Genomic DNA, 25577 nt, shown 5'->3' with positions numbered 1-25577 from the left:
AAATTTAAATGACACATGTCATTATTCACAGAATTGTTAATTAACTTCTGGTTTATTGTATAAAAGATAAAGCAAGGGTAGAAAGATTTTTTTGGCTATTTAATTAAACTTATTTTGGTAATTTTTCTCTTTGAAGATTTTTTGGAAAAAAAACCTTAAAAATAGTCTATTTGAGAAAATTTTCTATCAAAATATTTTATACATATAATTAAAATTTGATAAATGCAATTTCAGATCATAATCATTGACAAATAATAATTATTAAGTTAGACGATGGAGAAAATAATATATAATGCTATCAATGTAGATTTTTTAAAATTATATAATATACAAGGAATTATATATAATGATATAATAAATTATTTATGTAATATTAACCACTCTAACTTTTAACGTGAGAGATCGAGTGCGAAAAAACCACTTCACAAATAATATCATAATAATTAGGTGTTTCGTCCGCGCATGCGGGTATAACTATTTTATAATTACTTATTAATATGTACAGTACTTATTAAAAGACTATAATATGTTTTCATTTGAAAATTTTCACGTATTCTAATAACTTTTAAAAAATTTTTGTACAATATATTTATTGTAAATAAATCTTAGAAATTGATATCACTCAAATTACCCTAGAGAGTGAAATACTCTCTCAAATAAGAGGTTCAGATGCAGTACTTAGGGATCAAATCCACAAGGACTCTAGGATTACTCAACAGATCTAAGGGATTAGAAATAAAGATAGACTAATAGGTTTATTTGTTTAAAAACAGTAAATGATGAGTCGAACAAGGCAATTGTTCGGCGGTTTAAGTTGAAGTTGTTTTAAGGATGGGAAAACATCTAGACTTAGGCAAATTCTCAGGTATGAAAAGCATGCAACTTAGTTTAGACTAAAGGGTTTGACGGTTTTTGAACTCAAACAATGGTAAAACTAGATAGGTTTTCTTTACTAGATCTCGGATCTCAACTGTCGTCTTTTGATCACGAGAAAGAGTCGATCGATGTGACTTGATGCACATCGTTCGATACACTTTTCAAACAATCGATCGACACAACGATAGTCGCGTCGATCGACGGTTCTTCTAGCAAGCTTTGCGAGCGGGTTTGAAGCTGTTCTCTAACCTTCTAGACCAACTCTCGTTGTTATCTAGTCAGTTAGATCACGCTGGCTATTTCAGGTGTTGAGGTAACAGTTGGTTATCTCAATTAATCCTAAGATCTAAAATGAGGGTAATCAATCCTAATTTTAGCATTAAGCTCAACAAGCATGAGAGAACAATCAAAACACCTTTTTAACAGTCTTATTAGCATCACATACTTTTAACCTTTATGAGAAACCTAAATCTAACAATTGGGTTTACTCAAACATATTCATGTGAGACAAAGTCGTGATGGTTTGAATAAAACTGAAATGAAATATTGAACACAGAAAGTAAGAGTAATAGAAATAAAGGAGTTCAAGATCTTCTATGTTATGCAGTCTCAGATTTATCTCTCCATTCCTAAGCTCTTCTAATGGTAGCCAAAATGCTTCTTCTCCAAACTAGGTCTTTTTGCAAGTCTGCTCTAAAATGATACAAAACTCTAGTACATATAGCCTCACAGGCGGCTAAAGGCTTAGGTTGCAATTAATAAACTTTATGGAAATGAAGTCTTCTAATTTCGTGATTAATCCTCGAGTGATCCAATATCGATCGATGGCGCTCAACAGCTGTCGATCGATTTTAATTGGCTCTGGTCTATCGATATTGCTCTTCAAGCGTCGATCGATTCTCTATGCGTAAAAGTACTCCAAAGTGTCACAAAAGCATCATTTCCTCCTATCAAGTAACTGAACCTGTAATTGCTTTGAAAAGACTCTAAAACATAATAAATATATCTTAAAACACTTATATACCATGACTAAAAATTTTGTGAAATCCATGGTATATCAACTCCCCCAGACTTATCCTTTTGCTTGTCCTCAAGCAAAACAAATTGACAATCTCTCTGAAAGAGGTTTGAAAACAGCAGGGACTCACAGATTTAAAACATAGAAGTCATCACCTCTACAATATCGCATTCCACATCTAAAAGGTCCTAATCACAAGAGCACATTATGCAGTATCGTAGCTTAGCAACCAAATTCATCTAGCCAACAACTTAGCAAATCTGATCTAACATTCCCCTTGGCCAACCTCATTTCTTAGCATAAATAAAAGTGCAGGCTTTACCTTGGGGTATCGATCACAGGATGCAAGGATTTTCAAACAAGTATCTGGATCTGCAGGTAAAAGTTAGTTCCTATCTTTTCTCTCTACTAATTTCTCTATTTAGTCAAAGTCTGCTTATATTGCAAGATCATTGACCAAGATTGGACAGGCTTCCACGAATCAAGCCTTAATGGTGGTTGCCACCAAGTCATGTTCACTTCTTTTTGACCTATATCCAAGAATTCATATGAATCGAGCCTTGAAGATTGCCGCCACCAAGTCCCGTTCAAATTCTTTTTGTTGGAATCCTTATGAAGCAAGCCTTAATGGTTGTAGCCACCAAGTCCTGTTCGGATTCCACCTAACTAGTCACCTATTATATATATATATTTTTAAAATAAAAATCTCTACTTATAAATCTAGGGTCGAAATAGAGAGAGAAAATATGATAAATCTACACAAGGCTTTACCTTCCAGACTTGTTTGAAGAATCTGATCCCATGTATACCAAGCCCCAAGACAAGCAGTTGTGTCAGGTTTAGTGTTGGAGGTTAGCTTTGGTTCTTTCAAACAAGCTAGGCAAGTGTGTACAGTTGACAGGTTGATCCACTTTAGCATCTTTAGTACTATCTGCAATCGGTAAATCTAGTATGGTGCTAAAAGGTGGTTAGACATTCGAGTAAAAATCATAAGTTCATAGTCCCCTTCTTTACTCAATAAAATTATTTTTGAAAATATTTTGACATAACTCAAGAAGATGGTGTTAGTACTACCTCCCCCAGACTTATATTACACCGCTCGGTGTAAAGTGTCCAAAGGTGGTGATAAGCAAAGTTAGATGTTTGAGATGTTAGAGAAAAGTGTCGTACCTCTCTGTCCCGCACATCGATCAATACCATCCTCTCTGTGTCGATCGATGGCGACGAACAGAAAATTCTGTGTCAAGTCTGGAATCTAACTCATATGATTTGTCAGTGTGGTAGGCGCTGTTTGACACTCAAAACATAAGAAATAAGTAAACAGTCTCAAACATAAAGCATAGATATGTCTAGAATATAAATCCTACAAGTTCGAAAAATAGAAAAAAAAACAAGTGCATAAGGGAAAGAGATAGAAATGGGAGGACTATTCGGTGTCCTCGCTGGTCTCGTCGTCGCTCCCGGGCGAAGGATCCCGACACTGCCTAGAACGTCCTGCTGCTGCTGGTGAGTGAGTTCTGATGGTCCTCCTGCTCGTGCAAGATACTCTAGCCCAGATGGCATGAAAAGCATCCACTACTACCCTCTGAAAGTCTACCTGATCGCGCATAGGGATGTCTGGTATGATCGGGAAAGCAGGAAGAGGTGCCTCCGGTGGTCCCTGTGTAGCTCTGGCTCGACGCACTCCGGGAGGTCTGCGCGGGATAGCCGGAAGATCACGGAGGAGCTGGGCATCAGGCATGAACCGGAGCCTATCGACACTGTCATCGAAGTCTATGATGGTCCTGTTTGGCATCTGCAGTAGACGGTGCTGGCTCCCGATCTTAAAACTCCAGAGAAGTTCCTCCTTGAGCCAACCTGAGTTCATCAGGTGTTGCTCGTCAAAGAAGCAGTGGGAGTGGTCGGCTGTGCTCGGGTCTAGGCGGATGCCTAGATACTCAAAGATCGGTGTCATGAAACTCCCAACCGTCTCCTTATTCCTGCCTTTGCCCGTGAAGGGATTCTTCTTCAGGTCCACCAAGTGCGCAGCAAAAATGGCTCAGAGGTTTGGAGTCACCACGTCGTCAATCTCATCGAGATGAGTCAGGTTCACCAAGCCATTTACTCCACAGAATAGTAGTGTAAGCTTCTGTATCCTGACCTTGTTGGGCTCCATCTTGCAAACCAACGTGTTTGCAAGAGCCCGTAGAAAGTACCGGAGGGTGGGGTGACGGATGTCTGTCTACGTGGCGGAGTTGGAGTCCCACGCTCCCGTGCCGATTATCTCCCAGAAACCGTTGAGGCCTAGGAAGGGTGGAATCTTGCGCGCAGCTGCAGCCTCATCGAAGCTGTAGATGCGGCAGAGCTCGGGGATGGAGATCATGTATCGAATTCCCCTGGCGAAGAAGGTCAGTGTACCATCTCCTGCTACCCTCACCTTCGAGGTGCTGTAGGTGAGCTCGACTGTGGCCATAAACTGTTTGACCAATTCGACGTGGAGATCGTATGCGCGAGTGGCCATGGTGCCAAGTCCGATCTACATGATCATCTCCCTGATGTCTGTCTCGATCTAGAGCTTCCGCAAGATGTATGGGTTGATGAACCGTATGGGCTCGATAGAGACGCCAAGCCAAGCGTTGTAGAACAAGCTGTCGTAGTCATCCCACTCGTCCTTGAGCACGCGGTTGATGCACTCCTTGCTGTTGACCACTTTCTTCGGGTCAGCGAACTCCTCGAATGTGTCGATGGGTGTTTTGTCATCTCGAGGCCAAGGGTCGCGGTGCTGTATGGAGGTGCTAGCTTCGTCATATCTCCTCTTCGTCCTCCTCTCACGTCTCTCTGCATCTGCGTATGAGCTCATCTTAAAACAAACAGAAAAGAGAGTAGAAGTGAGAAAGTGTTGTCGATATATTGCGATATCGATCGATGAAGTATGTGAGACATCGATCAATATATGTCGTTAAGAATTAGTCGACAATAAGGGCATCGATCGACGCAATAGAGTTTGCGACGATCGATAACGAGTCGCGAAACCTGCAGAAATCACCCAATTCCAAATCGCACTTTCAAGGCATTAACAGCATAAAATCCACATTCCTAACACTAGATAATCGTTAGAAACTTCAAAACCATCCCAAATTCACGCCTAATCATAAGTTCTAGTTCATCTCAAAACTCAACTCTATAAATTCCTAACAAAAGAGAATTTCGAAGTCAAACCTTGTAGATCGGGTGAGTGAATGAACTAAACAGATAGAGAATGAGAAATCGAGTGGATTAGGGCGAGAAACGGAGGAATTCTGTCAAGAATCGAGAGAGAAAAGAGAGGTTTTGATTTCGTTAGGGTTTCTGGAATGAGAGGTGAGAGAGGCGGATGTCGAGTTAAATGAGATTAACACTCGATATGTTCGCATCGATCGATGGCAAGACAGCTACATCGATCGATATTTCTCCAATAAACTACTCCTGATTTCTATTACTCCTAATACTTTACTAATAATAAAATATAAATATAAATATAGATATAAATAAAAATACAATAAAATCAATTTTTTTTTTTTTTTTTGAAAAGAAAATGGGTTGCCTCCCATTCAACGCTTAAATTTTAAAGTCTTTAGCTCGACTTCCTGAATAAACTAGTTATCAGGGGGTTCTTAGAATAATGGGCTGATTTGCTAGCGTTTTGGCCCAATAATGTTTCACTCGTTGGCCGTTCACTGTGAAATCATCCCCTTTATTATTTTTTAAAGTTATGGCTCCGGAGGGTTTTACGTCTGTTACTGTGAATGGTCCAGACCAACGAGATATAAGCTTTCCAGGAAATAGTGTTAGTCGAGAATTATAAAGAAGGACTTGATCATTTGGTTCAAAGTGTCGGGATAAGATCTTCTTATCGTGGTACGCTTTAGTCCTTTCTTTATATAGTTTCGAATTTTCATAGGCCAAATGTCTGATTTCATCAAGCTCGTTAAGCTGGATGAGTCTCCTTTCAGCAGCAGGCTTTATATCAAAATTCAAAAGTTTAGTGGCTCAAGCTTTATGCTCCAGTTCGACAGGTAAATGACAGGATTTGCCATAAAGGAGGTGGAATGGTGTTGTTCCCAACGGTGTCTTATAGGCGGTCCCGTAGGCCCAAAGTGCATTATCTAGTTTCCTAGACCAATCCTTTCTGGAAATTCCTACAGTTTTTCTCTAGAATTTCTTTGATTTGCCGATTAGAGACTTCTACCTATCCACTGGTTTGTGGGTGGTAGGGCGTAGCTACTCTATGCTGAACACCGTTATTTTTAAGCAATCCATCAAAGACCTTATTGATGAAATGGGTTCCACCGTCACTAATGACTATTCTAGGAACTCCAAACCGCGGAAAGATTATGCTCTTGAAAAGCTTAACAACTACAGATGTGTCATTTGTTGGGGAAGCTACTGCTTCAACCCATTTGGATACGTAGTCTACAGCGACTAATATATACTTGTTTCCGTATGAGGATGGGAAATGACCCATGAAATCTATCCCCCAGCAATCGAAGACTTCTACTTCTAGAATGAACTTATGTTCTATTTCGTGTCTTTTGCTGATTTTTCCTCGTCTTTGGCATCTGTCACATTGTGTTATAAATGCATGGACATCGCAAAAAGTCGTCGGCCACCAGAATCCTGCTTGAAGGATTTTCGAAATCGTTTTGTAGGTGGCAAAATGTCCTGCATAGTCAGATCCATGACATTGGTATATAATGTCTGGAATTTTAGCTTCAGATACGCATCGTCTGTATATCCCATCAGAGCAATGCCTGTAGAGGTATGGTTCATCCCAATGATATCTTCTAACTTTTCTGAATATTTTTTTTTTCTCATATACCACTTGAGTTCTTCGGGCTCGACTTCGGCTGCCAAATAGTTGACTATATCAGCATACGAGGGTCGATCTTTCGAGTTCCTACCAATTGCGTGTACCTCTCGCTGCGATTCTTCATCAGGTGTGAGATTTATCTTATCACCAGCAACGTTAACCTTTATGTCAATATTTATTTTTATAGACGAGGTGCCGTAATTGTGGTTACTGGGGAGTCGAGGCGTTGCGATACTGTCGTTATCGATCGATGTATCACTACTGGAATCGATTGATATGTTCTCTTTCGCATCGATCGATGTCTCATCGGAAGTGAGAGATATTTGACCTACGAAAGATGTGTCTATTTGTGCAACGTTTTATGTTGGGAAGAAATCGTCTATAGGGACGTTATCCTCTATTCTGATCCGAGAAAGATGGTCAGCGACTCCATTATCTACTCCTCGTTTATCTTTAATTTCAATATCAAACTCTTGGAGTAGTAAAATCCAGGTATGAGTCGAGGTTTTGCATCTTTCTTTTGCACCAAATATTTAATGGCAGCGTGGTCAGTATGAACTATCACACGTGTGCCAATTAGATATTGACAGAATTTTTCAAATGCATAAACTACGGCGAGTAGTTCTTTTTCTGTTGTTGCGTAATTTCGTTGTGCTTCATCAAGCGTACGACTGGCGTAGTAGATGGCATGCAGCTTTTTATAGTTTCTTTGGCCCAAAACTGCTCCTAACGCAAAATCACTCGCATCGCACATGATCTCGAAAGGGAAATTCCAGTCGGGGGCTTGAACGACGGGGGCAGTTATAAGGGATTTTTTTAAATCTTCGAAAGCTTTCATGCATTCTGGGGCAAAGTCGAACTTTACTTCCTTGCACAAGAGGTTATTTAAAGGTCTAGCAATTTTACTTAAGTCTTGTATAAACCTCCTATAAAATCCGGCGTCTCCGAGAAAACTTCGCACGTCTTTTACATTTTTGGGTGCTGGTAGACCGGTCATCACCTCGATTTTAGCTTTATCTACCTCTATACCAGTGGCGGAAACCTTATGTCCTAATACAATGCCATCGTTAACCATAAAATGGCATTTTTTCCAATTTAGGACAAGGTTTTTTTCTTCGCATCATTCCAATACCTTGCATAAATTATCGAGGCAACTCTTCAAAATTTGATCTGTAGACTGAAAAGTCATCCATAAAGACTTCAATAAAGTCCTCGATTATGTCTGTAAAAATTGACATCATGCAACGTTGGAAAGTGGCGGGAGCATTACAAAGACCAAATGGCATTCTGCGATACGCAAATGTTCCATAGGGGCATGTAAAGGTTGTCTTTTCTTGATCATCCGGATGTATGGGAATTTGAAAAAATCTAGAATATCCATCAAGAAAACAGTAATACTGGTGATTGGCTAAACGCTCCAGCATTTGATCAATAAAGGGCATGGGAAAGAGATATTTCCTAGTAGCGGCATTTAATTTCCTATAGTCGATACACATCCGATGTCCAGTAACGGTACGGGTCGGGATGAGTTCATCGTTTTCGTTCTTCACTACTGTAATTCCTCCCTTTTTGGGTACAACATGTACGGTGCTTACCCATTTACTATCCGAAATAGGATAGATAACTCCAACATCTAGGAGCTTAATGATTTCCTGTTTGATTACTTCTTTTAGATTTAGATTTAATCTCCTTTGCTGTTCTATCGACGTTTTTACGTCGTCTTCCAAATGAATACGGTGCATGCAAAGATCAGGAGAAATACCCGGAATATCATCGAGAGAATACCCGATAGCTTTCCTGTGCTTGCGTAGTTTATTTAATAATAACGCAAGTTCTCCGCTAGTGAGGTTGGCGTTGACAATAACAGGGTAGGATTGGTCATAAAGAAATGCATATTTAAGACCTCTGGGGAGGGGTTTTAATTCAACTTTTGGTGCTTTGTCTTTAGACCAATTAAATAATGAAGATGGTTGTCGATCGACGGCCTCTCTGAGATATCGATCGACGATAATGTCTGAGTCATCATCTTCTTCGATGTTCGCAACCTCGATACTTGCATCCATCAGTCGCATGTAATCGTCTGTCCTATTATCTATGCTGAAGATCTCCCTTTCCATATGGGTAAGAGCATTTTCTAAAGGGTCGTCTGAGCACATGTCTATGAAAGATTCTTTATCCAGCTCAGAAACTTCTTCCACATAGAAGGCTTGGTCATCTATCAAGGGTCGCTTGATTAGCTTTTCCATATCAAAGATCATCGAGATGTCCTCGATGTTCAAATTTATTCGTCATTCTTTCACATCAATGATCGCTGCAGCCGTAGCTAGGAATGGCCGACCCAGAATGAGGGGGTCTTCTGGTTCATGTCTGTATTTTAACACAACAAAATCCATAGGCACGAAGCAATTATTAATTTTTATGGGAACGTCTTCGAGAATCCCTTCGGGTACTCTGATAGACCGATCAGCTAGAACCAAGGTTATCGGAGTTGATATAAACTCGTTATATACCAAGGTTACTGCAACGGAGTAAGGCATAAGATTTACGCTAGAGCCAAGATCACATAGTGATCGAGGAAAACGTGTGTTCTCTATATTGCAATCTAGGACGAAACTACCAGGATCAGGCCTCTTAGTTGGAGTTTCTCCTTGAATCATGGCACTTACTTCCTCTGACACCATCATCACGCTTTGTTCCGTAGTTGGATAATTTGGAGACGTCATATCCTTCACATACTTCTTTATCGAAGGTGTTATTTTCATAGCATCACTAAGGGACATCTCCATAGTAATTTTATCCAATGCTTTCTTGCATATCACATATTCTAATGATTTCTTAGTCTGCGATTTAGGAGAAAAGGGGGTAGGGTTCTATAGACTCTTTCAATCGTTGGTTCGGGTTGAGTAGAACGTCGATCGATAGGGTTCTCTGAATGTTGATCGACGACAGGCTTCACCGGTCGATCGACGTGGTTACCATACTGTCGATCGATTTCGGCCTCAATTTCTGAATCGTCTTCTACTTCTAAGTCTATAGTCTTTTCCTTATTAATTTCAGCGATAGACTTCCCGTTTTCGCGAGAGGGTTTTGGGTCAGGGTCATCAAGAAGTATAGGCTGAGAATTGCTCTTGCCTGTCTCATCAGCATTGGCAGAATTGCCAATTTCGGTGTTGTTCTTGGTGTTTGTCGCGAGACATTTTCCGCTACGCAATATTACGGCACTGACTTGACGTCTCGGGTTTAAATCAGTTCTTCCGAGAATACGTCATGTTTCTCTTTTGATGGCAGTCGTAATTTCAGCTACTTGACTTTCTAATTTTCGGATAAGTTCACTCAAAGAATCTGCTCTTTCCATTAACTTTCCGTAAACCATATTTATTTTTCCGTAAAAATCCGACTTTGTTTTACGGTTGCCAGTAAGTGCTTGTCTGATATTAAACTTTTCCTTTCAAGTGCGTGATTTCACAGCAATGTCATAGGCTTGGGTGAAACTATCAATGTTAAACACGGGATAGGGGTCTGAATAGCTTGTCTCTTCTTCTAATTGATTTTTCATATCATACAAGGCTTCATCTTCGATCTGGGCTATATCAGATCTGTGTTGACTCTAAAGAAAATAGTGAAGCGAATTGAGGGAATTCTTGATTTCTTCCAAATCTGAATTATCTTTTGAATTTATCGAATTTCCTATTTCTTCATCCATCTTTTCTTAAGATTTTCCCGTTGCTACATTTTCGATAAGGCGTCTAGCATCTTCGGGGCTCCTAGTGACGAAATTTCCTTCACTCGCCGTGTCGAGTGTAGTTTTGTAGCTCAAGTTAACACCTCCATAGAAGATGTTAAGGAGTTGTGGTTCTGAATAACCATGATGGGGACATTCAAGTTCATAGCTCCTGAATCTTCCCTAGGCTTTTTTAAATGATTCACGTGGATCTTGGCGGAATGTAAAGATTTGTCTCCTTACTTCCCAATAGCAATCATCATCGAAAAATTTCTTAAGGAAGGCGTTTCTAATCGCTTCCCAACAAGTAAGAGATCCTATTGCTAAACAGTTTAGCCATGTGAGAGCTTCTCCCTCTAGAAAAAATGAGAATAGTTTGCAACGATTGTATTCGTCTGGGATTAATTCTTCCAAACCTTCGATGTGATCTTGTGGGTGCTCAGAGAGAGATCCACGGAATGGGTTTCGACGAACCATACAGTAGTAATCTGCGTTAAACTTAGATTTCTTGGTATTGTCTCCTGGTATTTTAATAGAGGACCTATTGGAACAGGTTCTACCAGGGTCTAGCTAGTCTTGCAAAGGCAATCTTATCTCATCACCTTTTATCAAGGTGGGATTTATCTCAACAGGGATTTGAGTCCCCTGTTTAGTTTGGCTAATCTCATTGCTCAATTGACCTATTGGTTCAGTTTGGACTACTTCCTCATTAATAAGCTCGGTAAGAGAAGACTTACCTGCTTCCGGCTGGGCGGTGTCGATAGATGTCGGGAGCTCCGTGTCAGTCGGTTCTTCGGTCTCCACGTCGCTCGATAACATTACATCTTCGTCGATCGATGCTCGGCCAAGTTCTATGTTCTCCATTCTTAGTGTCTGCGTAGACATGGAAAGAAAGAAAACTTAGCAAGTTTTTCGTAACAAGTCTATACTAAATTCTAAATTAAATCTAATGGTAATAAGAAAGAGTCACCGGCAACGGCGCCAAATTTGATATCACTCAAATTACCCTAAGAAGTGAATTACTCTCTCAAATAAGAGGTTCAGATGCAGTACTTAGGGATCGAATCCAAAAGGACTCTAGGATTACTCAACAGATCTAAGGGATTAGAAATAAAGATAGCTAATAGGTTTATTTGTTTAAAAACAGTAAATGATGAGTCGAACAAGGCAATTGTTCGGCAGTTTAAGTTGAAGTTGTTTTAAGGATGGGAAAACAGCTAGACTTAGGCAAATTCTCATGTATGAAAAGCATGCAACTTAGTTTAGACTAAAGGGTTTGACGGTTTTTGAACTCAAACAATGGTAAAACTAGATAGGTTTTCTTTACTTGATCTCGGATCTCAACTGTCGTCTTTTGATCACGAGAAAGAGTCGATCGATGTGACTTGATGCACATCGTTCGATACACCTTTCAAACAATCGATCGACACAACGATAGTCGCGTCGATCGACGGTTCTTCTAGCAAGCTTTGCGAGCGGGTTTGAAGCTATTCTCTAACCTTCTAGACCAACTCTCGTTGTTATCTAGTCAGTTAGATCACACTGGCTATTTCAGGTATTGAGGGTAACGGTTGGTTATCTCAATTATCCCTAAGATCTAAAATGAGGGTGATCAATCCTAATTTTAGCATTAAGCTCAACAAGCATGAGAGAACAATCAAAACACATTTTTAACAGTCTTATTAGCAACACATACTTTCAACCTTTATGAGAAACCTAAATCTAACAATTGGGTTTACTTAGACATATTCATGAGAGACAAAGTCATGATGGTTTGAATAAAACTCAAATGAAATATTGAACAAAGAAAGTAAGAGTAATAGAAATAAAGGAGTTCAAGATCTTCTATGTTATGCAGTCTTAGATCCATCTCTCCATTCTTAAGCTCTTCTAATGGTAGCCAAAATGCTTCTTCTCCAAACTAGGTTTTTTTGCAAGTCTGCTCTAAAATGATACAAAACCCTAGTACATATGGCCTCACAGGCGGCTAAGGGCTTAGGTTGCAATTAATAAACTTTATGGAAATGAAGTCTTCTAATTTCGTGATTAATCCTCGAGTGATCCAATATCGATCGATGGCGCTCAACGGCTGTCGATCAATTTTAATTAGCTCTGGTCGATCGATATTGCTCTTCAAGCGTCGATCGATTCTCTATGCGTAAAAGTACTCCAACGTGTCCCAAAAACATCATTTCCTCCTATCAAATAACTGAACCTGTAATTGCTTTGAAAAGACTCTAAAACATAATAAATATATCTTAAAACACTTATATACCATGACTAAAAATGGGTGAAATCCATGGTATATCAGAAATCACTTAATATCTCTTTTCAATTATATAAAAATTAAGAATTTTATTTGATTAATATTATAGAGATATGTTTTCTGTTTTTTTAATTTTTAACTTTTATTAAAAGATATTTTTCAGATAACGACACAATTTAGATAGAAATTATCTTTGTTTTAAAAAATATTTTTTTAAATTTTAATAATTTTATTATTATTAATTTTAATAATTTATATAATAAAATAATTTAATTTTTACTTTGTGGCTAGTTTATATATTTTATTTAACAATGTATTTTGCCATTCTAAATTTTTCGAACGCGAAAAATCACTTCGTAAATAATATCATAGATAAATAGATAAATTTCATGCAACAACAACAATAATCAACAACAAGTAGATATATTTCATGCAACAATAATAATAATCAACAACAATAATAATAATCAACAACAAGATATTTTTAATTATAGTTGACTTGGGAGAAGAGAAGACAGGTTTACCTAACTTCACATCGTGTCAATCATCTATCTAACGTTCATCACTAAATTTGCCAGCAAAATAAAAGAATTAAAAAAGAACATCTTGCGTAAACTGATTCAACAACAAAAACTCAAACTTGGAACCAAAAAGACAAATTCTATCTAACTCTTCGATCATGTCTAGTCTTTTGCTGCATTCGTAAGACATTCTCATGTCTGTTGGAACTCTATTAATTCGTCTCCTTGACCTCTCTCTGAATTCTTACCAAGTATGTATTAGGTAATAGAACTGCATTAAAACAGCTCTTGTACTTTATGCTGATCTATGTCATATTAGCAGTGTTTCGATCTAAGTTCTTGAACATGTGTTCTTGATTGTAATATAGTGGAAGTCTTGATTTTACTGCTTGTAGTTTTTTTTGCAGCGACTCTTGATTTTTTTAAACCTAAGCTAACATGGGTTCTGTAATGAGCTTGAGCAAATCAACTGCTCAGGACGAGGACTTCTCAAACGAATCTTTCAAAATACGAAAGACATGTTCATCGAACGATGAAGAGTACTACAGATTGATTCCAAATCTTCCTGATGAGCTATCTATACAGATTCTTGCTAGGCTCCCAAGAATCTGCTACTCGAATGTTTGGTTGGTTTCACGGAGGTGGAGATCAGCTGTGTCGACCTCTGAGCTGTTTACTCTAAGGAAAGAGCTTGGAAGAACAGAGGAATGGCTCTATGTGCTGACTAAAGGCCAAGATGATAAGCTTTCGTGGTACGCTTTAGATCCAGTTTCCACGAGATGGCAGAGGTTGCCTCCTATGCCTGTTATTGTCTACGAAGAGGAACCTACTACAACTAGTTTGTGGAGTCTTTTTACCTTTCCCGGTAGAAAAGAGGTTTCTGAGTCCGAGCAAACGCCCTTCTGCGGCTGTGCTGTTGGTTCTGTTAATGGGTGTCTCTATGTTCTTGGAGGGATCTCTAGGTCTAAAACCGTGAGCTCTGTTTGGCGGTTTGATCCGGTTCTTAACTCGTGGAGCGAAGTGAGTTCCATGCTGGCCAACCGTGCTTATTCCAAAACAGGAGTGTTGGACAAGAAGCTCTATGTTGTTGGAGGTGTTGAGAGTCGACGTGGAAGTTTATATCCGCTTCAGACAGCCGAGGTTTACGATCCAGACACTGGTGTTTGGTCAGAGGTCCCCAGCATTCCTTTCTCAAAGGCGCAGGTGTTGCACGACGCGTTCTTGGCTGAAATGTTGAAGCCTATAGCCACGGGGATGACTTGTTACAACGGCAGGTTATGTGTTACTCAGAGTTTATGCTCTTGGCCTGTCTTTTATGATGCTGGAGGAAAGGTTTATGATCCGGAGACGAATCTCTGGGGTGATATGCCCTCTGGTTTGGGTGAAGGTTGGCCTGCGAGGCAAGCGGGTACAAAGCTGAGCGTTGTGGTGGGTGGTGAGTTATTTGGTTTTGATCCTTCTTCTTCTTCTTCGGTGGAGAATGGGAAAATTAAGGTTTATGATCAAAAGGAAGATACTTGGAAAGTTGTTATAGGGGAAGTCCCTGTTTATGATGTGACAGATTCAAAATCTTCTTATTTGCTTGCTGAGTTTCATGGGAAGCTTCATTTTATTACTAGAGATGCTGATTGTAACGTTTCCGTGTTAAGGGATAATGTCAATGAGATCCCAGGCTCTTCATCATCATCATCATCATTGTCTAGCTCCAAGTCTGTTTTGGGGTCATGCTCTTTGAAGGAAAAGGGGAATGGAGATATTAAGTCAGACTGTGTTATTTGGAAAGTCATTGCAAGCAAGGACTTAGGTGCTGCTGAACTTGTTAGCTGCCTAGTTATGGATATATGAAAACGAAGAATCTTTGCTCATTTCTTGTGAGACATTAAGAGTTTCTGTGTACAGCCAAATGCAACAGTTTGAAGCTTTATTATATGTTCTTCCAAAGATTTATAGAAGTCTAATTCTTTGATGATCCTAATTCTATATACTTCTTCTGGCTTTGGCTGGCATGTAAGCTTGAGCAATAGAAAGTTATGTAACAATATATGTACATTACAATGACCTATCAGTTCTTGGAAGTAAAAAATAAATGTCTTTCTTTGTGGCCTAGTGATTCAATTGCAAAAGTTCAGCAATTGAACCTCCTCCCTTTGTATTTAGTTAATCCATCTCAATATTTACATGGTTTCTTGATCATTTTGCTTAACCGGAACTGTCAGTTCGATTAAGAATCTCTTTTTGATTATTTGCGTGATTTTTCTTCAATGGTGGATCTAAGGACCCAACACTATGGATGTTGCAGGCAGAAGAGGAAGAAAATAGGTAAAAAGTCAGACAGTGTTATTTGGAAAGTCATTGCAAGCAAGGACTTAGGTGCTGCGTGTTGGACATGGACTTTGTCTCCAACAAGGCCTATAAGATAATGGGCTCAGCCCATTTGAAAGGGGGTCACTAGGAAACCCTAGACCTTTTTTTTCTATAAATAAGGAGTCAACCTCCTTTGAGAGGGGACTTTTGGCTCTCTTAGACTCTCTTTTGGTCTTTCATCAATCTCTCTACTTCTAGAGAGAGAAACACCTCTCCACATGCTTTCACCTAAGCACTTGTGATCCTTTGTTGTAACCTACGATTGGCTTGATCTCCTTCGGGGTACGTAGGCAACCCTTCACTGGGTCCAGCTATAATCATTAAACACCCTTTTCTTATTCTCTTCGAGTCCTCGTCTCGTTCATTCAAGTGCAGATCTTTCTCTCGCCACTTGAACGACGAGTCGTCACTCCATCGACGAGTCGTCACTCGACCGACGAGTCCTCACTCGAACTACGAGTCTTCACTTGACTGACGAGTCCTCACTTCGACCGACGAGTCCTCACTTCGACCGACGAGTCCTCACTCGACCGAAGAGTCGTCACTCGACCGTTCTGTCGTCACTCGGCGCAGAGCGTTCTCTCGCAGTCGCCCCTTTTTCTTATTCTCTTCGAATCGTCTCCATCCGGTTCAAGCTCATCATAAAGACTTCTCCTAACCCCACTGACGAGTCCTCGTCTCGTTTATTCACTAGTTTGTTGACAGTTCTCGGTTCAAACAGTTGGCGTCCACCGTGGGGCATGGGGAAGTATCTTCGAGGAAGATTGAACTGGAGTCCGTTATGTTGTCACTCGACCGACGAGTCCTCACTTGACCGACGAGTCTTCACTTGACCGACGAGTCCTCACTCGACCGAAGAGTCGTCACTCGATCGTTCTGTCATCACTCGGCGCAGAGCGTTCTCTCGCAGTCGCTTTGCTCGATCTCTCGCGGTCACTCACTCGCTCTCACGGTCACGGTCACATAACAAAACAATCTCCCAACATGTAGGAGCGCAAATTGTTTTGAGCGATGCTTACGCACGAGCACGATCTTGTCTCTCGGGCAAACGTACTAGAACTCGCACCCACTAACGAGCATGTCCTGATCAGACACATACTCGAGGGATTTTTGGTCGTATCGCGGTCCAGACCCATGCGATCGAGATGACAACTTTCAATCATCTTATAATCCTCTAAAGCCGGGCTTGGCCAACCTAACAATTTTAGGATTACTTCAAGATCGAGTGAAAACCGTTGTTGCTCGAAAATATAAATGATTGTCTTCGAAACTCGAAAATTTAAACTGTTATCGAGGACTCGAACTAACGGCATGATGTGTCAAAATTTGATAAGACCGAGTCATCGACTCTCCGGTTTAATTCAAGACATCGACCAAATTGCCAAATCCAAATCGTTTAAACCCAACATTCAAAGTAGAATTCAGCGACTCGTCGAAGGCCAACTGGCACTCTCGAGATGACCCACCGCACGACTCGCAGTTGCTCAGATCTCTTTCTCGCGGTCACTCGACTTGCAACTCTTGCGGTCACTCGACTCGCACTCTTACGATCACTCGACTCGCTCCTTGCGGTCACTCGACTCGCACTCTTGCGGTCACTCGACTCGCACTCTTGCGGTCACTTGACTCACACTCTTTGCGGTCACTCGACTCGCTCCCTTGCGGTCACTCGACTCGCTCCCTTGCGGTCACTCGACTCGCTCTCTCGAAGTCACTCGGCTCGGATCGCTCTCTCGCAGTCACTCAGATTGCTCGCAAGTCTCGAGCATGACATGATACCGCAAAGACACGTCCACCCGTGATGATTTGATTGGGCGAAGACACGTCCACCCGTGACGATTTGATTGTGCAAAGACACGTCCACCCGTGGCAATTTGATTGTGATGGTTCGCTCATGGCGGTACGTTCATGATGATGTCTACGACGACTTGTCTTTGGCAGTGTGTCGATTGACACTTCATCCATGGCAACTTGCTCCGATGGTTCAGAACACTGTCCTCACAGATCGTTCGTGCAATCATCCCAGAGTAAGAAGTCTGATCGGAATCAGAAGTATGTCGATGACAGCTCACCCAAGACGGTCCGTCTATGACACTTCATCTATGACAACCTAACCATGACGGCCCATTCATGATAATTGTCTGCGTCGTTCTCTCGCAGTCGCTCGACTCGTTCTCTCGCAGTCGCTCGACTCGATCTCTCGCGGTCGCTCGACTCGATCTCTCTTACTCGGTGCATATCGATCTCTCGCAGTCGCTCAGATCTCTCTCTCCTCGCGGAGTTGACGTGTCGACTCAGCAACAAGGACTCGCTGAGGCGTATCCATATTTGCTGTATCCATCATGGCTTCACGATGAATCGTCTCGAAAACAGTCGACTCGCACTCTTACGGTTATTCGGCGCAGATCGATCTCTCGCAGTCGCTCATATCTCTCTCGCGGTCACTCGACTCGGTGCAGATCGATCTCTCGCAGTCGCTCATATCTCTCTCCTCGCGGAGTTGACGTGTCGACTCAGCGCTGAGTCCATTTTCTTATAAACCCTCTTCGTAAAATTCATTGAGATCAACTCCATCTCTCTCAACGAACTGGGGGGCTTACTGTTGGACATGGACTTTGTCTCCAACAAGGCCTATAAGATAATGGGCTCAGCCCATTTGAAAGGGGGTCACTAGGAAACCCTAGACCTCTTCTTTCTATAAATAAGGAGTCAACCTCCTTTGAGAGGGGACTCTTGGCTCTCTTGGACTCTCTTTTGGTCTCTCATCAATCTCTCTACTTCTAGAGAGAGAAACACCTCTCCACATGCTTTCACCTAAGCACTTGTGATCCTTTGTTGTAGAACTACGATTGGCTTGATCCCCTTTCGGGGTACGTAGGCAACTCTTCCCCTGGTGCAGCTATAATCATTAAACACCTTTTTCTTATTCTCTTCGAGTCCTCGTCTCGTTCATTCAAGCGCAGATCGTTCTCTCGTCACTTGACCGACGAGTCGTCATTCGATCGACGAGTCCTCACTCGACCGTTCTGTCGTCACTTCGATCGACGAGTCCTCACTCGCCCGACGAGTCCTCACTCGACCGACGAGTCCTCACTCGACCGTTCTGTCGTCACTTCGACCGAAGAGTCATCGTCTCCATCCGGTTCAAGCTCAGCATGAGACCTTCCCGTAACCCCACTGACGAGTCCTCGTCTCGTTTATTCACTAGTTTGTTGACAGTTCTCGGTTCAAACACTGCGGAACTTGTTAGCTACCTAGTTATGGATATATGAAAACCAAGAATCTTTGCTCATTTTTTGGGGGATATTAAAACAGCCAAAAGCAACAGTTTGAAGCTTTATGATATGTTCTTCCAAAGATTTATAGAAGTCTAATTCTTTGATGATCCCGATTCTATATACTTCTGGTGAGGCAATGCGGTCACAATTTGACTGTATTAGAATCATTTGATTAATGGAAAAGTTGATGTTTGAGCAAAAGAAGGAAAAAAAAACCTCCTCCCCTTTTTATTTAGTTAATCCATCTAAATTTTTAAATGGTTTCTTGATCATTTTGCTTAACCAGTACTGTCGGTTCGGTTAAGAATCTCTTTTTGATTATTTGCGTGGTTCTACTATAATGGTGGACCTAAGGATCCAACGCTATGGATGTTGCAGGCAGAAGAAAATAGGTAAAAAAGAAAAAAAATGATAAAATGGTTGATGCCTTGGAATCAAGAACGTCGTATCCTATTCATGTGCTCAAAAGCTAAACCACCTCAGGATTCTCATTTCACACTTCACCCTCTCTTTTTTATCTTTTTTGGTGTAACTCTCTCTTCTTATCTTCCCTTTTCTTTTATAGTGAAAGTTGGCTTGAACCAAATTTTAGCAAAAGAAGAAGTTGGCTTTTAAATCATTTAAACGAATCTGTCATGTCATTAATTATCATCCCTTATATATCAAATGAGAAGCATCGTAATAAATACATTCACACTATAATAAACACGTGACAGTCTCATAATGATTTGATAATAAATATGTGAACGCGTTCACACTATATTTATAAATGTATTCACACTATATACTTTGTATTTTTTAATATAAAACTCACAGGCATGGTTCCAATAAAACTTTGAATTTTTCAGTTCGAATCAAAACAAATAACGAATCAAAAACAAAACTATATATATATTATTTTTATTGTTTACAGATAAAATTGGGAAAATTTTATATAAATTTTGATTCGATTCGTTATCCGTTTTGATTTGAACCAAAAAATATGGATATTCATAACTCTATGAAGCAAATCAGTTACTAAAATACAATAAAAAAAAGGCAAATCACAAATACCAATATTTTTAGGAACGGATATCAAATTCGATTTGTTAAATACATATATATACATATATGTACAAAATTATATATATATATATATATGTTATATATATATTATAATTTATATAAGTTTTACAATATTTTTATGAATTAAATTTATTATATTGGTTATTAAAATTTAAAAGTTAAATAATATTTTATTTTTGTAATAAAATGTTATTATTAAATTTTCAATTATTTTTTAAATTTTCTTTAAAATTCTAAATCATTTCTGATATCAAAGTCACCGACTATCCAGAAGGCTAAGGATTGAATCGACATGAATGGCTCCAAATAGCTGGATATTCGATATGTGTCCACCTCTATTTACGGATACAATTGATTTTTCTTTATATAAAAAAATTCACTAATGTCAAGGTCATTTTAATTTTTAATTAATTTTAATTTTATCTTTCATGTATTATTTAGAACAAAAAGGTCATTTAATATTAATTAACAATATCTTTATGTATTTGTCAACTATTTTTATATACTTTTAAATACACATACATGTGCACCTTGATGTGAGCACTTTGTAACTAAGTATTTACCACAACTGAAGTATCTATTTTTTTTTGGAAATTGAAATATTTTTTTTATTAATGCTTCTTTCACTACCGACCAAATTGTAGTGAAATGATTTGTCTTAATAATTTTCTTTTCTTTTTCTTGAACTATTATCCGTTTACAAACTATGATATGAAACAATTGGTTCGACATGACGACTATCTAAAATTCATAACATGAAAATAAAAAAGTAATATATAGTAATTTTTGGTTTTTACCAAAAAAACTAAAAAATCAAACATTCTAACAGAATAAACCAAAATAAATATTAATTTAAAATAATAGTTATATTTTAGGAAATTAAAAAACCAAAAAATAACTTAAAATTTTCTTTTCTTTTCTTTTTCTTGAACTATTATCCGTTTACAAACTATGATATGAAATCATTGATTCAACATGACGACTATCTAAAATTCATAACGTGAGAATAAACAAATAATAGTAATTTTTGGTTTTACCGAAAAAACTAAAAAATCAAACATTCTAACCGAATAACCCAAAATAATATTAATTTAAAATAATAGTTATATTTTAGGAGATTAAAAACAAAAAAATAACTTAAAACCGAACCGATATCCAGATTAAACAGATTTAATGTGTTTTTATTAAAAATAACGAAATTAATAATCATATTCTGCGCAAGGCGCGGGTTATTACCTAGAATTATTTTATTACTTTAACATGATGTGAAGGAAACATTTAAACCAAAAAATGATGTAAAGGAAACAGTATTCTTTTTTGAGCAACTTTTTTTTTTTGAGCAACTTTTTTTTTGAGCAACCGTATTCTTTTTTGTGAATGCATGCATATCACTAGGCCATTATTTATTTCATTCAAAACATGTATGTATTGGTGTTTTGAGGAATGGACGAACAAAATTTTCCATCATAACAACATTTCTTTTTTGAATTTATTATTTGTAGGCTTGTTTACATTTGATTTCATTACTTACAAACAATAAAAAATTAATGAGTAATCTAGTTCTACTTGGGTAACATTTTTCTGAACCAAATGTTAAAAGCATTTAAAAATACCACTTAATTTCATATCTAGATCACTGGAACTTTAGAAGCTCTTTATCTATAAATGCTAAATGTATGGATTCCAGTTTTCAGAAGAATCACTACTCAAATTGAGTAGAAGAACGAACTATCTTTAAAAGTCAAAGCTCCGTAGAGAAACTATACTCTTATGTTGCTACATACTCCCATCTTTAATTAGCGACCGATCTATAGTTGGTGGCTGCCATTTTCTAACCATTTGGGGATTAGAATATGTTTGCTCATCCTAAATTCCAGAATTGCCCCCCTTGTTTACAAATCCCGTATAAATTTATGCATTGATTGGAGAGGGACAAAATGCTACATACTTGAGATGGAATGTGGGGTGGGTGGGGGGACCCACAAATAACAAATTATTTTCTTTAAAAAATAAATAAATGTCAAGAGTATCAATACCCACTAAATATAAATCAAATAATTGAAATCTACTTGTACTTATAGTATTATCTGCATCATAGATATAACGAATATATTCTTGTATTGCTAATATATATATATCAACATCAGGCAATCTTAATTCACAAGTCTATAAAACATACATCTTCTTAAAAATTATCAGTAGTTAAAACAGAAAAGTCAGCTTAATTGTGAGCTTAATTAGGGGTAGAAAAGTCAAACGGATTCAGGTAGCAGTGTGACTAGAAGAAGAAGAATCTCACCTGACAAATTAAATTCTGCTGCTCAAAGACACAACCTTTCAACCAAAGTGTCTGTCTTTACTTCTTCATTCTTAAAAGATTCTTGTTTCGGAGGAGAAAACAGAAAGATGGGAAGTGAAGATTGGATAGAACTCAAGTTCAGACTCGCAGATGGCACCGACATAGGTCCCAGCAAGTACAGTCCATCTATGACCGTCTCTTCTCTCAAAGAGAAGATCATTTCTCAATGGCCTAAAGGTGTTTCTTTTCTTCTTTCTCACAGCTGAGTGATGGTTCAGTCTCATTTGGATTCCTTACTCTAAAGTTTCTGCCTTTCCATTATGGTTTGATTTCTTAAAAGTTCATCTTTGCAGTGATTTAAAAGTGTATTAGGCTAAGTTTAGGTACTGCTTTGTAAAGTTTGAGACTTTAACAGATGAATGATACTGTAATTATATATTGCTTTTCATGGTTTAGATGTTTGGTAACCATGGCCTTGTATATGATACTACTACTTAAAGGTTGTGTTGGTACTTTATTTTTCAAGTGTTTCTCTCTGTTTTTAACAGACTCAGAATATATTCCACTGAGTGTTAATGATGTGAAGCTCATCACTGCCGGTAAAATACTTGACAACAATAGAACACTCGCTGAATCCAGGCTTCCCGTTGGAGTGATCAGCACCGTGCATCTTCTTTTTCCCCCTCCTACTTTACACAAAAAGAGCGGTACATTTTTCAATACCTCTGTATACATTTATTTGATCATCCCTTGAATCCTCTTGTCACTATGGTTCTCAGCTACCAATCATCTTATTTTATGGATCTTTTACCTGTTGTTCCACAGAAGAACTTCAAGTTGATCCTCCAATAAAGAACCGCTGCTTGTGCACCATTTTGTAGCTGCAAGTTAATTGGATCATAGAGAATTTTTATCCTTTCCTAAATTATAATATAGGACTGGGTGATGATGCTCCATTGAACAGTTTCCACAGCTTCAAACGAGGTTTGAGAAGTTCCCTTCATTAACAAGATGATTGGGCATAGACTTGAATATAAAGGATCTTCATTAGTACAGACTTTGGTTTTCATTTGTGTGGTTGATAATTTATTTTTCATTTTTACTTCATCGTTTTATCGTAAAGGGGGAGATTATGTACTATGTTTTTTGAAGGATTTTTCTTATATATATACAATGTTTAGAACAAACAGTGCAGCAGATATTTAACATGACTGCTAGGAGCAAAACTTGTTCTAATATGAGGTTTATGATAACATGAAATAACTTCCTCATAACTGCTAATCCAAAACGGGATCTAGCAGACGGTTACCTGAACTTTTTGGCCTGGGACTAGCAATTATATCTTTGTCAGCAAACTTCTCTGTTACATTATCTTTCCATCTGAATCCTTTTATGAGAGGTGAAGCTTTACTAACTCTCTCATCAAATCTATCTCTTTGGATAATGTACAAAACAGCCCAGCCTTCATCATGTCAGAAGATTTTCTTTTCTCAAGTTTCTCTCCCAGATCTGTAGTTCTCTTTAAATGTCTATATTCTGCGGCTGCCTTCTTCCTAGCTTCATTCTCATCAATGGAATCTTGTTACTGTTGGAACTCTGTTTTTGAAGAAAATCAAGAGGCTGACTTTTTTGAATTTTCCGGCCAGACAAGTAGTCTTTCCAATAATGTCATCAGCTCGTTTTAAAGCTTTCAATGAGTACTACAACTTGGTATATTCAAACATCAAAAACAGATTCAATTTGAATGAGAAATGAAGCTTTCAGGTTGGTAACTTGATGTGATGAAAACACACAAAAAAACCCAGAAAGGGGTTTTGTCGCACATCGGCAAAGTCAACCAATTTGGAGTAGTATAAATATATACACACTCCCATATTTGTTCAAAGGCTTGTGGGAAAGAGACACGGCTTGGCTCCTTGTGCGCTTGGCCTTGGGAGAATGTGGCCAAATTTTTTATGGATCGTTTTAAACATGTCATGTTTTTATTTATCTCTTTTCGGCGAAATGTTTAAACTAGAAAAGACGTTGCAGTGTAAGTTTCGTAATGCCCCACCTCCGAGATTTCCACCAACGTCCGTACATGCCGCAACATTTTTAGTTAAAAATTAAGAGACAGTTTATTATATTCTCCTAAGAACACCGCCCCAAGAAACCCTGGATAACGATGCTCCGAGAACTTGTTGAAGCATTAACATTGATGGGCCTATACCCAAATTTAGCTGAATTCATAGTTTATACAGATTGATATTCAGATTACTGAATCTTGTTATTTTATTTTATTTTGATAAAGAAAGATTATATTTTTAAAAAATAAGTATTAACATATCCCGTAATAATTTATTCTTTAAGTTTAGAATACATTATAAATCTTTGACACCATTTAAAAAAAAAACAATAAACGTCTTGTTTGGTCTGGGCACTTTAAGTTTTTGGATTTACCATATTTGATACCGTTTTACAATATAAACTCCCTCATTTGTTTCTTTTATGAAAACACCAGTCGCAAGTATTTTGCAAGTATATAATATAATTTTCTATTTGCTGCTTCTTGTGTATTGTGTAGTACATTTATGGGACCAAAGACTCAAAATAAAAAAATTCTTCAAAATCTAGGAATCAAAAGAACAAACGCATTATGGTCATTCTTATCCTGATTTTCTGAAGCACTTAAGTATAAAGTATTTGTAGTGGCCATCGATAGATATTATATAACTTTCTCATAACATCTTGATTAAGTTTATTGATACCGACCCACTAACATTCAGACTACCAAATAGGGAATGAGTAAATAAATAAGAAACATCCTGTTTGTTTAATTTTGACGCATTCAAAACTTTGTTTCGAAATTACTGTCAACTTCTTATTAGTGATTATCATGTTTAATTCTCTTGCTATTCTTTTTTTTCTCTTCTTTTGATCAAACCACTTTCAATGAAACTTAAAAGATTTCAACTCAATCAATGGAAGATACAATAAAGCTACAAAGGGACAAACAAACCAAAGCAGATACCAATACACTAGACAAGCAAATGAGAAAGCTTAAACAACAAATATTCAAATAAAAGCTCAAAGATAAAGGTGATATCACAAGTTCAACCACCGTTGTTTCCGAAATAGGGCAGTCAAACAAGAAGACTTTTTCAAATTGTCAAATTGTCGTTCCTTTTGAAACAATAAAGGTAGTAGATAAAACCCTCCATGGTCAAAGAGGTCAGACAATTAGCATCATCTAAACGAGAGACGACAAACATCTTCGCTTCTGCTTCAAACAGAACCTTCTTCAAACAATGCGCCCTATAACACTTTCACTAATAGTAATAACAAGTGATAGATGTGGGAGG

At 38.3% G+C, this 25577-nt stretch overlaps 2 protein-coding genes across 5 annotated transcripts; both read left to right on the top strand.

Annotated features, from left to right (window-relative positions):
• Positions 1-12911: 12911 nt before the first annotated feature.
• Positions 12912-15196, top strand: LOC125589979 (F-box/kelch-repeat protein At1g22040-like). 3 transcript variants are annotated; one of them, XM_048762740.1, is made up of 2 exons: positions 12912-13481; positions 13626-15196. In XM_048762740.1, exon 2 carries the CDS (start codon positions 13669-13671, stop codon positions 15073-15075), a length of 1407 nt encoding a protein of 468 aa, XP_048618697.1. In that variant the 5' UTR covers positions 12912-13481; positions 13626-13668; the 3' UTR covers positions 15076-15196. The 3 variants fall into 3 exon arrangements, with proteins under 3 accessions (XP_048618697.1, XP_048618696.1, XP_048618695.1); XM_048762739.1 differs by having other exon boundaries at positions 12913-13492; positions 13638-15196; XM_048762738.1 differs by having other exon boundaries at positions 12913-13492.
• Positions 15197-22092: 6896 nt separating this feature from the next.
• Positions 22093-23423, top strand: LOC106425641 (membrane-anchored ubiquitin-fold protein 6). Of its 2 annotated transcripts, none has more exons than XM_013866362.3 (3): positions 22093-22473; positions 22785-22943; positions 23065-23423. In XM_013866362.3, the coding sequence occupies exons 1-3, from the start codon at positions 22344-22346 to the stop codon at positions 23115-23117; spliced, it is 342 nt and encodes a 113-aa protein (XP_013721816.1). In that variant the 5' UTR covers positions 22093-22343; the 3' UTR covers positions 23118-23423. The 2 variants fall into 2 exon arrangements, with proteins under 2 accessions (XP_013721816.1, XP_013721815.1); XM_013866361.3 differs by having other exon boundaries at positions 22097-22473; positions 23062-23423.
• Positions 23424-25577: the final 2154 nt, after the last annotated feature.

Source organism: Brassica napus, chromosome C7 (assembly GCF_020379485.1).
Source record: "Brassica napus cultivar Da-Ae chromosome C7, Da-Ae, whole genome shotgun sequence".
Classification (NCBI taxonomy): Eukaryota; Viridiplantae; Streptophyta; class Magnoliopsida; order Brassicales; family Brassicaceae; genus Brassica; species Brassica napus.
This window is presented reverse-complemented; position numbering and strand designations above follow the sequence as displayed.

What these genes read in the sequence shown, in the direction of transcription:
- LOC106425641 (XM_013866361.3), top strand. Translation starts at nt 22,344, where the DNA reads ATGGGAAGTGAAGATTGGATAGAACTCAAGTTCAGACTCGCAGATGGC. An exon ending in CATTTCTCAATGGCCTAAAG is followed by an intron (nt 22,474 to 22,784) that starts GTGTTTCTTTTC and finishes TGTTTTTAACAG; the next exon opens with ACTCAGAATATATTCCACTG. An exon ending in TACTTTACACAAAAAGAGCG is followed by an intron (nt 22,944 to 23,061) that starts GTACATTTTTCA and finishes GTTGTTCCACAG; the next exon opens with AAGAACTTCAAGTTGATCCT.
- LOC125589979 (XM_048762740.1), top strand. Translation starts at nt 13,669, where the DNA reads ATGGGTTCTGTAATGAGCTTGAGCAAATCAACTGCTCAGGACGAGGAC.